Consider the following 16221-nt stretch of genomic DNA (forward strand, 5'->3'; position numbering starts at 1 on the left):
TTGCATCATTGCTTATGGAAAAAAATCTGTGGAAGTATTTAGTGTACAGCTTAGTGTGCATGAAGTTGAGTATTGAAAGAGCATAGGTTATATGAAAGACATTTAAAATAGTATCTGGTACATATAAAGCACTCAATAAATGGTAACTATTATCATGATGGCTATTCAGTAAGGAGTGGTTTTGTCACTTTTTTCTGTCTGTTGCTCAGAGTAACTTATTGCATCCAAGTATAACATTTTAAGTTATGTTATTTGTCATTCAGGCAAGTAGCTTCTGTTTGTACTTCATAGTCTCAGAATTGGAGTGGGTGGATATTTCAGAAGGTTTTTAGGAGTAGAGGCTCTCACCATCAATACTGAGGCTAACTTCTGAGCCAGGTCCCTGCAGTGCATTTTATTATAGCCTTGGACAGCCAATGGCCTTTAATTTGTTTGCTTAAGACAAAGCTCAATTTTGTTATTAAATTACCCAGTGATATTTGATGTTTCTGTGAACTGAAAAGATTAAAACATTTACTTAAATGTTTTTAATCTGTACCCCCACCAAGTTGCTCTAGTTCAGAATCTTTATTAAGAGGTTTCACAATAGATCATTACTGATTTAAAATTTGTGCCCAGAGGTAGTCTCTGGAGATTTGGTATCTCATTTCACAATGTGGTCCACAGGTGATAGGGAGCAGAAAACATTGACTGAGAGAGATTTATATCTGATTATACAAATTTAGCAGCCATTTCATAAACTATAAACTATCCAGATTAATCACAGTAATTAAATGCAAAGAAAGGTCCCCTTGGGTTTTGAGGGGTAAATTTAAGACAAGCTTTATCACTATGTATTTTGTTCCAAGTTATCTTCAACATTCATATTTAGTATGAGTTCCCTTTCTTTAACTATCTAGGAATATGATTTCTAAGCTTAAAGAAAAGAATATATGGAATTTGCACTGGTACATGTCCAACCAGAATTCTCTTATAGGGAAGTCACCCAAGGAAATGAGACAAAAAGCAAGTACTTCTCTGTACTAAGCATGGCCATTATAAGGAAAGCCAGATGACTTACAGTATTTTCCGTAAGTGGTTCCCATTTAGTCAGCTTGTCAGGCAACAACTCGGTTGTTTTGTGTCCCAGCCATCAGGCATCAACCTCATTGAAGGGAATCACTGCAGGCCTCTGTTTCTCCAGAGAGAGGAACCTTACTCCAGTACAGTAAATGGACTCAGTGGTTGAGGCATCCAAGCCTCCAGTGGGATCTCCCTCTGCTATTGAGAAGAAATAACCAGATATAGAATAAATACATTAGGGCTTAGCAAAATACAAATTTTCTGTAAGTTGTATCTGCATTGTTGCTCCCACCCAGTCCATACTCTTCAAAATTCACCCAGTGCCCAAATGGACTTTTCCTTCAAAGCCTACTTCATGCCTTACCGAAGCCTGCTCTGCTCAACCAGTTTGCTGTACTATTCAATTTTCCCTTATTTTTTCCCACTGCCAGAACATATCAGCCCTGTCCTCCTAATCCCTTAAGACTTTGAAGTCTATTCAATTATCTGTTCAAATAATTTATGCTAAAATATGAGTAAGTGATATGATAATATGTACCTCCCTCCCCACAAGTAACATATTTGCATTTTAACAGAGGCTTTAAGTAAAAGAGAAGACTCAAATACTATGTATTCTGCGTGAACTGACAGGTTGCAGGAAAGATCCTTCAAGAATAATCAGTCATTTGCTCTCACCGTAAATATCTATAGGACATTGAACCAACCCTGAACAAAAAAGCGCAAATTATCCTGTCACTCTACATCAGTTGATAACTGCATTCAAAGAGGCAGGACTTTTGTTTTCATCCTCCCAGAAGTCTGTGGCACTGGAACAATTTTTCAAAGAAAGAGAACAGACACACTTTAATAGTGGGACTAATTTTCACAGTTTAGCAGCTGCAGGCTTTCTTTGGAGACTCTTTTAGAAATAAGCGCCCCTTTAATAATGGGCACAGAACTTACCAGACAGGTAAGCAGTCTGGCAAAGGAGGTTGCAAAGGGAAGAGAAGAGATGAGGAACAATATAATGAATGGAAAACTGAGGGTGAAGTTAGCAGTGCCACTGAAAATGAGGAATGTGGAGAGATTTGATATTTACATATTTTGTTCAAAGGAAATATAAGGTAGATTCTGAAATGGGAATAAGCAACATCTGACTCACAGAAGAAGCTGGCTAGCCATTTATTTTTTGGTCAATCTCTGATCTCATCATTTTCAGCTAAATAGCGGCTATGGTATTTCCTTTTTTTTTTTTAAAGGGCTCAACATAACACCTTTGTTGCCAAGACACCCCACCTTACCCAACCTCAGTTTCCTGGTATGTTCTAGGAGACAGTTTATGGTTCCACCTCTGTTACTGTGTGTAAAATTTTGCAAGAAACAGGCAATCTTACTCTCCTTCCATCAGGACAGTCATATATTGTTTCAAAGCAGTTGGTGACATTGGGCTTTTCATTAGAAAACAAGATGTTTATATGTGTATTACATAGGCTATTTGTTTTGTTGTTGTTTTTTTAAGGGAGCAGGGAGGGAGTCTGAAGTGTCACTTCCTTTCCTAAAGGTCACCAATTTTGGCTCTTATTTAAAATTCAGAAGTTATGGCCATTGGCCATGGATTAAGGTATATGTTGTTTGATTACATCCTAAAAGAGAATTATATGCTATATTGAAAAGTATTATAGTAGATGGCTAAATTTACAGACTCTGGAGCTGTGGTGTTGGGATTCAATTTCTACTTTCCTTTACTTACTGGCTTTGTGACCTTGGGCAAGTTGATTAACTTCCTGGGCTTCAGTTTTATCATCTGTAGGAATGGAGATCATAAGTACAGTAATTTCTGAGTGACTTAACATATGAAAAGTGCTTCTGGTAGTACCTGGCGTATAGTAAATATTATTTAAGTTGGTTTTAGAAGAACTAAACTGAGTGGCTTTTATATTTATATGAAGAGAAAATTGTCAAGTAGTTTAATTAGAAAGGGTAAAGAGGCACAGATTCCCTAAAGCATTGTTTCTGAGGCTAAATTCAAGTCTTCCTATGATAAACGAACAGTTTTATATCTGTGTGTGACTAACATTTATTGAACACTGACTACTCTAAGTGGTTTACATATTTCATTCACCTCATATAGTAGGTACAAATTATTATCCCCATTTCACAAATGAGAAAACTAAAGCCAAAAGTAAGTAAATTTCTGGCCGGAGTGGCTCATGCCTGTAATCCCAGCACTTTGGGAGGCGAGGTGGGCGGATCACCTGAGGTCAGGAGTTTGAGACCAGCTTGACTAATATAGTGAAACCCTGTCTCTACTAAAAATACAAAACATTAGCCAGGGGCGGTGGCAGGCGCCTGTAATCCCAGCTACTCGGGAGGCTGAGGCAGAAGAATCTCTTGAACCTGGGAGGCAGAAGTTGCAGTGAGCCGAGATTGTACCATTGCAGTCCAGCCTAGGCAACAAGAGCAAAACTCTGCCTCAAAAGACCATTTAAAAAAAAGTAAATTTCCAAACCTCCAAGAGCTAATAAGTGATATAATATTTAAAAGTTGGTGGTGCATTTACCACATATGAAAATGGATTAAAGACTTAAAATTAGACCTGAAACTATAAAACTACTTGAGAAAACATAGGAGAAATGCTTCAGGACATCGGTCTAAGCAAAGGTTTTATGGCTAAGACTTCAAAAGCATAGGCAACTAAGGCAAAAATAGACAAATGGGACTATTAAGAAGTTTCTGCACAGCAAAGGAAACAATCAGTATAGTGAAGAGACAACCTATAGAATGGGAGAAAATATTTGCAAACTATTCATCTGACAAGGGACTAAAATCCAGAATATCCAAGGAACTCAAACAGCTCAACACTAATCATAAGGAAATGCAAGTCAAAACCACAATGAGACATCATCTCACCCCAGTTAGAATGGCTATCATCAAAAGACAAATAATGCCAGGTGCAGTGGCTCACACCTGTAGTTACAGCACTTCGGGAGGCCAAGGTGGGAGAATCACATGAACCTGGGAATTGGAGGTTGCAGTGAGCCAAGATCATGCCACTGCACTCCAGCCTGGGTGACAGAGCAAGATTCCATCTCAAAAAGAAAAAAACAAACAACAACAACAAAACAAATGCTGTCAAGGAAAGAAACTCAGTATATCAGAGGGATAGCTATGTTTATTAAAGCACTGTTCACAATAGCTAAGAAGGAATCAACCTAGATGTCCATTAACAGACAAAGAAAATGTTTATATATACACAATGGAATACAGTTTACCTGCTTAAAAAAAAAAGAATGAAATCCTGTCATTTGCAGCAACATGGATGAGCCTGGAGTACATTATGTTAAGCAAAATAAGTCAGGCACAGAAAGATAAATACTGCATGTTCTCACTCGTGTGGGAGCTTAAAAAAAAAAAAAATTGAGCCCCTGGAGTTAGAGAATAGAATCGTAAGGTACAAGAGACTGGGAAGGGTTGAGAGGTGGGGAGGATGGAAAGAGATTTGGTTAGTAGATACCAAAATTATAGCTAGATGGAAAGAGTTCTGGTGTTCTGCAGCAGTGTAGAATGAATATGGTTAATTTATTCTAGAAGCTAGAAGGGAAGATTTCAGTGTTCATGACACAAACAATAAATGTTTGAGATGATGGATATGCTAATTACCCTGATTTGATTGTTGCATATTGTATATACATATCAAAATATCACTGTCCCATAAATATGTTCAATTATTATATGTCAACTAAGAATAGGAGAAAGAAGCAATGGAAACATATACGCAACAATCGTCAACAATAAAAAAGTAAATAAATCTACCAAGCAATACACTTGGTCTGTATGGAGGAAATTAACATTTTCTGAAGGATATAAAATAGAATAAATGTCAGAACAAGCAATGTACAATTAAAGTCAGGTTCGTGAATAAATATATATATGTGGTACAAGTGTATATAATAAGACTATCTCAATTTATAACAATGAATCAAATGAAATTGGCAAGGTCTGATGATGGGAAATGTTTGGTCACATTCTTTTGTGTTTAAATTTTTAAAGAACATATATCTGTGTATAAGTGATAATTATTAGAAAATTATGTGAGTCATGTATTTTTAAAAGTTGATGCTTTTAACTACTGTAATGTCCCCCAAATATGCTTGCACTAACTATCTAAATATATTTCGTATAAGATAATTCTCCCCTTTTTATCAGAATATAGTACAGCAAATGAAGTATGTTTCATTTATTCCCCAATGAAGTATGTTTCATTTATTCCCCATTCCCTGGGTTGTTGGTTTTATGCCATGTTTGAACCAGAATGAGGAAACTCCAGGGCCTTAAAGAGGTTTTCTTCTCATAAGTGCTAGTAGTTATTTGTGGCTCAATATTATCCACACCCACTGGGAATAGTTTTCATATTTAAAAAAAAGCAAATATTTTTCTAACTCATTTTTTACATGAGGAATAAATCCTGACTTTGTAGAATCATAGCAGCGAGTAGTAAACAATGTTTGGGGCAAAACAGCATTGCAAAGGAGAACTCTGGCTCAGCCTCATGATTTTTCCTGGCTTACTGTAGGATTTGCTGTAAGACTGAGCATTGCCACAGAACAAGACGTGCACCATTGTACTTTCTAGACAGTGAAGAAAATTTACTCATCTCCATTGCCCGCTGGCATTGGAGTTCCTTAACTGCTCTGTTCTTATTTGATCCTTAATTAGCCTGTCTCATGTTATGTATGACTTGTAAGACACCTCTGGTAGACACTCAGAAGTTTGAATCTTCAAATAAGATTTTTTGGCAGACATAAGTGGAACATTTTCATCTCCTTTTGGCAGTGAGCAGCATTTGCTGTTATATCCCTCTGCCTGTGGTGAGATATAGCTATCTCTGATACCTCGAGTGAATGACAATGCCAGCCTATTACGAGATTTCTCACCTCTGAATTCCTATAGGATTTGCAGTCTGTAACACAGAGGCTCATGCTAATTATCCTCTAGCAGTTTCATCTGTGAAGAGGCCAGGAGCACTAGTGTATCTCCCAAAGTGTGACTTAGGACTGGGCAATAGTAGGCTTAATAAAGAAGAGAATAGAGAGAAAAGGAGGAGGAAGGGTATATGATTGCCTTATCTTCCAAATTAGATTGTCAGTTTCTTAGATACCATATCCTTTTTTCTATCTCCTTTAATACTTATTAAAATATTTGGCAAACTGAGTATGCAGTGCATGCTTAAGGCCTAAGGTTTTATTTAATTCATAGAGTATCTCTAAAAGATCCCATTTCCACTCACTTGAACTCAGTGCAGCCTGAAGGAAGTAGCATTTTCTGTAAATGTTATTGAAATTTTATTTACACTGAATTGAGATATCGCTAAATTAGTTTTAGATTGGCCTCTCATAGAACTACAGTCCTCATTTCAGAGGACAAATCTCTTAACTGGTGGTGCAATGAAGATAGTTATGACAACAGAAGTGTATGTAGCTATAAAACATAGATATTATTCTGAAGAAAGTACTAGCAGTGAAATCCTATACATGACTAAAGCGTTGCAGTGACTACAAATTCATTCTGACCAAGGGTGATGGCCTTTGTTCCACTGACTAGAGTTAGGAGATGTGTGCTACAGTGCCATTATCCCTCTACCAAAAAAAATTAGTTGACTACATATGTGGGTCTATTTCTAGATCCTCTCTCTGTTCTGTTCAATTGAGCTATAATGTTTATAATTAGCATGAGCCTATAAACATTTTTACCAGTACTAAACCATATTGATAGCTGTAGCTTTCTATTAGGATTTGAAATCAGGTTAGGTAAGTCCTACAACTTTGTACACCTCTCTTAAAATTACTTTGATTATTGTAGAATGCTTTATTTCCATATACATTTTAGAATCAATTTACCTAGTTCTACAATACATCTACCAGAATTTTTGGTTGTGAGTGCATTAAATCTATATATTAATTTGGGAAGAATTTGTGATATTAATGATACTGAGTTTTCTGCTTCATGAATGTGAAATACCTCTCCACTTATTCACATATTTATGATTTTTTCCAGTCAAGTGTTGTAGTTTGAAGTGTAAAGGACTTATCTTTTGTTTAGACTTATTTTTAGATATTTGCTTTATGGTACTACTGTAAATGGAATTTATTTTCCAGTTTTTTGCTGCTTACAAGAATAGTTTTTTGTATATTTTTGCAGCCATGTAAAATTCATTAATTCTAGTTCTTGTTATAAACATTCCCAAAGATTTTCTATGTAAAAAACATCAGATTTTCAAATTGAAAAAGACATAAGAGAAAACAAAAAATTGAGAGGCAGATATCAGAAAAGAAGTAAAACTATTTCTAAGAGATCCCTCTGACTACAAGAGGTGAAAACAGGTATCCTTGCTTTTACCTCAATAGAAAACAATTTAGCCTTTCATTAAGTGTATGATGTTAGGGATTTAATGTTTTGTATAAGCCCTTTGTCAGGTTAAATAAATTCCATAATATTTGTAGGTTGTCGAATTTTATCATGAATGGGTTTGAATTTTTGTCCGATGCTTTTTCTGTATCAATTGGAATGATGAGGTTTTTTCTTCCTATATTGTGTTACTCTAGTGAATAACATCAATTACTTTTAAAGTGTTAAATCAACTTTGTGTTACTAGAACAAGCTCTGCTTGGTTATATGTTACTATTTTTATATATGACTGTCTGTATCTGTAAGTAAGTTCCTCATCTGTGGATTCAGCCATCCAGAGATAGAAAGTTTTTTTCTTAATGGATAGTTGTGTCTGTACTGAACATATACGGACTTCCTTGTGATTATTCCCTAAATATAACAACTATTACATAGCATTTACAATGTATTATGCATTATAAGTAATCTAGAGATGATTTAAAGTATACAGGAGCATGTGCAGATGCAAATCTACACCGTTTTATATTAGGGATTTGAGCATCCTTGGATTTTGGTATCTGAGGGGGGTCCTGGAATCAATCATGGATCCCAAGGGATGGCTGTTTATGAATTTGGTTGTTGAATGTCCTCCCCACCAGAATTAGACTTTGGCAGATAAGAGTGGTCAGGAAAGAACTCTCTGAAGAGAGTGTTTGGGCTATGAATGAATGAAGAGAAGCCAGCTATGCAAAACTGGAAGAACACTGGAGGCAAAGGGGAACAGCTAAGTGCAAAAGGTATACAGTGCAAATAAACTTGCCTCATTTAGGGAACTCACTCATACTGCATTTGAGGACAAAAAGAAGCCCACTATGGCTGGGATATAGTAAATGACAGGAAGACTGGAAAGATGAGGTGGTAGAGAGAGAGACAGGGCCAGATGCAGTAGAAACAGAGTTGCCAGCCTCTCTGGTACCTCAGCCACTTTCCAACCTTTGGGAAGCCCTGGCAATAGTCTGTCAGAGTCTACTCAGTATCTACTAGGCACATGCAGCTATTTAAATGTAATTAACTAAAAGCATATAAATGAAAAATTCAGTTTCTTGGTCACACTAGCCATGTTGCAGGTGTCCAGCAGCACATGTGGCAGATGGCTACTTTATTGGACAGCACAGATAAGAACGTTCCATTATCACAGAAAGTTCTGTTGAAAGTGCCGTTCTAAGAAAGCCAAAGGAGAAATAATGCCAAGTTTGTTTAGCCTTTCCTCTGTGACTCTCTTTTAAAGCTAGAATCGGTGTTTTTCTATATAAGTGAAAATATATGTGGTACCTAGAAAACTAGCATGTGGCCTATTCCATATGCATGTGTTCTCATGGATGTTTTTTACCGATGACAGAAAAGATGAGGAGGGCTGGTAAATCACAAGCATTCTTAACCTCATTATAAATACATTGCAAATGTAAAAATGCAAAGCGTGGAAATCATAAACGTGAAAGTGGCTTTCAATTTGTTTTAATAGGCGTTTTCTATGTCTTACTGTAACCTAGGGACCTTGCTGCAAGAAACTGCCTGGTGGGCGAAAATAATGTTTTGAAAATCAGTGACTTTGGAATGTCTCGTCAAGAGGATGGTGGAGTGTATTCATCTTCTGGCTTAAAGCAGATTCCCATTAAATGGACAGCACCAGAAGCTCTTAATTATGGTAAGAATAGACCACATTTTTTCTTGGTGGTGAAAATGAACTGCCTCAGCACAAAACATTCACACGCAATATTTACAAGGGGTAGCACAGAACGCAAGTTAGAATGATTTGAGGATCAACACAAATGAGTAAATTTCATACCTTTTAATTTGTTGAAATTATTGATCAGATTTCCATATGTAACATTGCTATATTAAAAAGGTAGATATAAGTACTTTTAAATATGACTATCCATCTGAGAAAGAGTTTTTATACCAAAAAATGACTTTTTAATAGATTATACACAGAGTGAGTGTTGCTGTGGCTCTGGACCATTTGTTTTGACTGTCTTGTAATTGGTCCAATAACCTCATCTAATGCTAGGTTCCTAAACTATTAAGTCAATCACTTCTTTACTTTTTCACTCTGAAATTGACATGGTTTCTTAGCATCTCAGTCTCTGGAACTGATATAAATCTTGAGCAAAAAGGAGATGGGAATTACATATTAAAACAGCAGGGATTTTTTTCACTTGAATTTTTATGTGTCATTGTAATTGGAAATAAATATAACTTGTACTATCTGTGGTTGGGATGAAATGGGCCATAAGAACATGGATGACAACTCAAGAGTTTAAGACAAAAAAGAGTGTGCTTTAAGTGAAATTAGAAATTAATATTTTCATTAAGGGAAGCAGCATATGAGCCATGGATTGGTGAATGGGGTATGATATGCTTTGAATCAAAATATAAAATGATTCTTTGTTGATTTAAAATGAAAAATTACCTCATTATGGAAACTAATTTGTAAAGCATTTATAAATGCCTTAATTCCTAAATTGGAGAAAGCTTTTTTAAAAAATTGAGGTGAAATTCACATACCATAAAATTAATTTTAAAGTGAATAATCATTGGCATTCAGTACAATTGACAATGTTGTATAATCAGTACCTCTATCTAATTTCAAAACATGTTCCTCATTCCAAAATAAAATCCTGTCTCCAATAAGCATTTTCCCCCCATTCTTCCATCCCCTCACTCCCTAGTAGCCACCAATCTGCCTTTTATTTCTATGGATTTACCCTATTCTGGGTATTTTATACAAATGGAATTATACAGTATGTGCTGTCTTATGTCTGGCTTCTTTCACTTCGCGTAAGATTTTTGAGGTTCATCTATGTTGTATCATGTATCAGTACTTCATTCCTTTTTAGGACTGAATAATATTCCATTGTATGGATATACAACTATTTATCCATTTTTGTATGCTTGGGCAGTTTTCAATTATTCTGGGTATATACTTGAAGTCATATGGTAATTTTACGTTTAACTTTTTGAGGAACCACTAATGTCATTGGTTTAGAAGCTGGTTGGGGCTGACACAGCTACCACAGATACTAACCCTCATCCTTAGTTTGTTTTCCAGTGTGTCAGCAAGTAAGGTTCTTGTGAGTTTCTAGTGATTTGCAAGTCAGTTCCACTATGCCTTAGAATCTAGAGAAAATAGCAGACGTGCTATTTTCCATAGTGATTCCTCTCTGGGGTGACTGTTATTAACTCTAGGGTCAGACTATATTACTAAGGGGAATGATCACAGGATAAAAGATAGATTCTAATCCTCTATTTACACAAAGGTTTTTGTTAGATGACAAAACATTTTCAAGCACTAAGGGAGCTGTTACTCTGCTTGGGAGTCCTTAAAGTCTTAACAGTAAAATCCATTCTCTAGATTTTGTTCTTAACTCTGTTTGCCAGATTCTGTATGTTATATAGCCTTTAAAAGTCCTCTTACTGTTAAACACTTTTGCCAAGTTAAATTCTGCCTCTTGATCACATTGTATTTTTTTAATTTCAAGCTGACTAAAGTGCCGTATTTACAAATTAAAGTTCCAACTCTTAATACATCTAACAGCCAAACCTAAAGCATTTTAAGTAATAAGGACAAGTCTAAAGGTATTTTTTAATTGAAACAGGATCTTACTTTGTCACCCAGGCTGGAGTACAGTGGCATGATCATGGCTCACTGCAGCCTGAACCTCCAGGGCTCAAACAATCCTCCCACATGAGCCTCTGGAGTAGCTGGGACTGCGGGCATGAGCCACTGCGAGCAGCCTCTGAAGATCTTTGATCAACAGCGAGTGACTTTTTTAGCAGCCTTTAGTAAATTTTGTAAAGCGTAGAACAACTTAATATGAAAAGGAAGGAGAGATTTTGATATAGGACATGTTTGTAGTATTTATTACCCAATCCGATGAGAAAGTTCCTGAAAGACTCTACAAGCCTTTTCATAGCAACCCAGAGAAGTTTAGTTCCCACAGACTAAAATTACTGAAGATGGGCTCTAAATCCTAGCATGTTTTTTTTCTTTATTTATTTTTTATTGCATTTTAGGTTTTGGGGTACATGTGAAGAACATGCAACATTGTTGCATAGGTACACACATGGCAGTGTGATTTGCTGCCTTCCTCCCCTTCACCTGTATCTGGCATTTCTCCCCATGCTATCTCTCCTCAACTCCCCACCCACCTCTTTCCGTTCCCTATTTCCCCCCAAAAGACCCCAGTGTGTAGTGCTCCCCTCCCTGTGTCCATGTGTTCTCATTGTTCAACACCCACCTATGAGTGAGAACATACGGTGTTTGATTTTATGTTCTTGTGTCAGTTTGCTGAGAATGATGGTTTCTAGGTTCATCCATGATGTCCCTACAAAGGACACGAACTCATCATTTTTGATGGCTGCCTAGTATTCCATGGTTTATATGTGCCAAATTTTCCCTGTCTAGTCTATCATCGATGGGCATTTGGGTTGGTTCCGGGTCTTTGCTATTGTAAACTGTGCTGCAACGAACATTCGTGTGCAAGTGTCCTTATAGTCAAACAATTTATAATCCTTTGGATATATACCCAGTAATGGGATTGCTGGGTCAAATGGAATTTCTATTTCTAGGTCCTTGAGGAATTGCCACACTGTCTTCCACAATGATTGGACTAATTTACACTCCCACCAACAGTGTAAAAGTGTTCCTGTTTCTCCACATCCTCTCCAGCATCTGTTGTCTCCAGATTTTTTAATGATCGCCGTTCTAACTGTTGTGAGATGGTATCTCAATGTAGTTTTGATTTGCATTTCTCTAATGACCAGTGATGATGAGCATTTTTTCATGTTTGTTGGCCTCATGTATGTCTTCTTTTGTAAAGTGTCTGTTCAATCCTTCACCCACTTTTGAATGGGCTTGTTTTTTTCTTGTAAATCTGTTTTAGTTCTTTGTAAATTCTGGATAACAGCCGTTTGTCAGATGGGTAAGCTGCAAAAATTTTTTCCCATTCTGTTGGTTGCCGATTCACTCTAATGACTTTTTCTATGGCCGTGCAGAAGCTGTGGAGTTTGATTAGGTCCCATTTGTCTATTTTGGCTTTTGTTGCCAATGCTTTTGGTGTTTTGGTCATGAAGTCCTTGCCTACACCTCTGTCCTGAATGGTTTTACCTAGATTTTCTTCTAGGATTTTTATGGTGTTAGGTCTTATGTTTAAGTCTTTAATCCATCTGGAGTTAATTTTAGTGTAAGGTGTCAGGAAGGGGTTCAGTGTCTGCTTTCTGCACATAGCTAGCCAGTTTTCCCAACACCATTTATTAAACAGGGAATCCTTTCCCCATTGCTTGTTTTTATCAGGTTTGTCAGAGATCGGATGGTTGTAGATACGTTATGTTGCCTCTGAGGCCTCTTCTGTTCTGTTCCATTGGTCTATATCTCTGTTTTGGTACCAGTACCCTGCTGTTTTGATTACTGTAGCCTTGTAGTATAGTTTGAAGTCCGGTAGTGTGATGCCTCCCGCTTTGTTCTTTTTGCTTAGAATTGACTTTGCTATGCGGGCTCTCTTTTGGTTCCATATGAAGTTTAAGGTGGTTTTTTCCAGTTCTGTGAAGAAGGTCATTGGTAGCTTGATGGGGATAGCATTGAATCTGTAAATTACTTTGGGCAGTATGGCCATTTTCACGATATTGATTCTTCCTAACCATGAACATGGAATGTTTCTCCATCTGTTTGTGTCCTCTCTTATTTCATTGAGCAGTGGTTTGTAGTTCTCCTTGAAGAGGTCCTTTACGTTCCTTGTTAGTTGTATTCCTAGGAATTTTATTCTCTTTGAAGCAATTGTGAATGGCAGTTAGTTCTTGATTTGGCTCTCTTTAAGTCCGTTATTGGTGTATAGGAATGCTTGTGATTTTTGCACATTGATTTTGTATCCTGAGACTTTGCTGAAGTTGCTTATCAGTTTCAGGAGATTTGGGACTGAAACGATGGGGTCTTCTAGATATACAATCATGTCGTCTGCAAATAGAGACAATTTGATTTCCTCCTTTCCTATTTGAATACCCTTTATTTCTTTTTCTTGCCTGATTGCTCTGGCTAGAACTTCCAGTACTATATTGAATAGGAGTGATGAGAGAGGGCATCCTTGTCTAGTGGCAGATTTCAAAGGGAATGCTTCCAGTTTTTGCCCATTCAGTATGATATTGGCTGTTGGTTTGTCATAAATAGCTTTTATTATTTTGAGATACGTTCTGTCAATACCTAGTTTATTGAGGGTTTTTAGCATAAAGGCTGTTGAATTTTGCAGCAGGCCTTCTCTGCATCAATTGAGATAATCATGTGGTTTTTGTCTTTGGTTCTGTTTATGTGGTGAATTACATTTATAGACTTGCATATTCTCAACCAGCCTTGCATCCCCGGGATGAATCCTACTTGATCATGGTGGATAAGCTTTTTGATGTGCTGTTGCAATCGGTTTGCTAGTATTTTTTTGAAGATTTTTGCATCTATGTTCATCATGGATATTGGCCTGAAGTTTTCTTTTCTTGTTGAGTCTCTGCCGGGTTTTGGTATCAGGATGATGTTGGTCTCATAAAATGATTTGGGAAGGATTCCCTCTTTTTGGATTATTTGGAATAGTTTCAGAAGGAATGGTACCAGCTCCTCTTTGTATGTCTGGTAGAATTCGGCTGTGAACCCATCTGGACCTGGGCTTTTTATGGGTGGTAGGCTCTTAATTGCTGCCTCAACTTCAGACCCTGTTATTGGTCTATTCAGGTTTTTGACTTCTTCCTAGTTTAGGCTTGGGATGAGGCAAGTGTCCAGGAACTTATCCATTTCTTCTAGGTTTCCTAGTTTATGTGCATAGAGTTGTTTGTAATAATCTCTGATGATGGTTTGAATTTCTGTGGAATCTGTGGTGATATCCCCTTTATCGTTTTTTATTGCATCTGTTTGGTTATTCTCTTCTTTTTTATTAATCTGGCTAGTGGTCTATTTTGTTGATCTTTTCGAAAAACTAGCTCCTGGATTTATTGATATTTTGAAGGGTTTTTCGTGTCTCTATCTCCTTCAGTTCTGCTCTGATCTTACTTATTTCTTGTCTTCTGCTAGGTTTTGTGTTTTTTGATGTTGCTCCTCTAGCTCTTTCAATTTTGACGATAGGGTGTCAATTTTAGATCTCTCCTTGTTTCTCACGTGGGCACTTATTGCTATATATTTTCCTCTAGAGACTGCTTTAAATGTGTCCCAGAGATTCTGGTATGTTGTGTCTTCTTTCTCGTTGGTTTCAAAGAACATCTTTATTTCTGCCTTCATTTCATTGTTTATCCAGTCAACATTCAAGAGCAAGTTGTTCAGTTTCCACGAAGCTGTGCGGTTCTGAGTTAGTTTCTGAATTCTGAGTTCTAACTTGATTGCACTGTGGTCTGAGAGACTGTTATGATATCCGTTCTTTTGCATTTGCTGAGGAGTGATTTGCTTCCAATTATATGGTCAATTTTAGAGAAGATGTGATGTGGTGCTGAGAAGAATGTATATTCTGTGGATTTGGGGTGGAGAGTTGTGTAAATGTCTATTAGGTTTGCTGTTCCAGGTCTGAGTTCAAATCCTAGATATCCTTGTTAATATTCTGTCTAGTTGATCTGTCTAATATTGACAATGGGTTGTTAAAATCTCCCACTATTATTCTGTGGGAGTCTAAGTCTGTAAGTCATTAAGAACTTGCCTTATGTATCTGGGTGCTCCTGTATTGGGTGCACATATATTTAGGATCATTAGCTCTTCTTGTTGCATTGATCCTTTTACCATTATGTAATGTCCTTCTTTGCCTCTTTTGATCTTTGTTGCTTTAAAGTCTATTTTATCAGAGATGAGAATTGCAACTCCTGCTTTGTTTTGCTCTCCATTTGCTTGGTAAATCTTCCTCCATCCCTTTATTTTGAGCCTTTGTGTATCCTTGCATGTGAGATGGGTTTCCTGGATACAGCACACTGATTGGTTTTGGCTTTTTATCCAGTTTGCCAGTCTGTGTCTTTTGATTGGGGCATTTAGTCCATTTACATTTAGGGTTAATATCCTTATGTGTGAACTTGATCCTGCCATTTTGATGCTAGCTGGCTGTTTTGCCCATTAGTTGATGCAGATTCTTTATTGTGTTGATGCTCTTTACCATTTGGTATGTTTTTGGAGTGGCTGGTACTGGTTGTTCCTTTCTATGTGTAGTGCCTCTTTCAGGAGCTCTTGTAAAGCAGGCCTAGTGGTGATGAAATCTCTGAGTATTTGCTTGTTTGCAAAGGATTTTTTTATTTTTCCTTCACTTATGAAGCTTAGTTTGACTGGATATGAAATTCTGGGTTGATAGTTCTTTTCTTTAAGGATGTTGAATATCGGCCCCCACTCTTCTGGCTTGTAGGGTTTCTGCTGAGAGATCTGCTGTGAATCTGATGGGCTTCCCTTTGTGGGTAACCCAACCTTTCTCTCTGGCTGCCCTTAGCATTTTCTCCTTCATTTCAACCCTGGTGAATCTAACGATTATGTGCCTTGGGGTTGCTCTTCTTGAGGAATATCTTTGTGGTGTTCTCTGTATTTCCTGGACTTGAATATTGGCCTGCCTTGCTAGGTTGGGGAAGTTTTCCTGGATAATATCCTGAAGAGCATTTTCCAGCTTGGATTCATTCTCTTCGTCACATTCAGGTACACCTATCAAACGTAGATTAGGTCTTTTCACATAGTCCCATATTTCTTAGAGACTTTGTTCATTCCTTTTTACCCTTTTTTCTCTAATCTTGCCTTCTCGTTTTATT

The 16221-nt window shown here is 37.1% G+C and overlaps 1 protein-coding gene across 4 annotated transcripts in view; it reads left to right on the plus strand.

The window, feature by feature from the left end:
- FER (FER tyrosine kinase) overlaps positions 1 to 16221 on the plus strand; it is a 520940-nt gene that overhangs the window by 490818 nt on the left and 13901 nt on the right. For all 4 annotated transcript variants that reach the window (XM_012459750.2, XM_012459767.2, XM_012459758.2 and 1 more), the window contains one exon: positions 8976 to 9130. In XM_012459750.2, coding sequence (XP_012315173.2) covers positions 8976 to 9130 — 155 coding nt within the window. The remainder of the gene's footprint in view (positions 1 to 8975; positions 9131 to 16221) is intronic.

This window comes from Aotus nancymaae, unplaced genomic scaffold (genome assembly GCF_030222135.1).
Source record: "Aotus nancymaae isolate 86718 unplaced genomic scaffold, 86718_ANA_hifiasm-v0.15.2.pri h1tg000014l, whole genome shotgun sequence".
NCBI lineage: Eukaryota > Metazoa > Chordata > Mammalia > Primates > Aotidae > Aotus > Aotus nancymaae.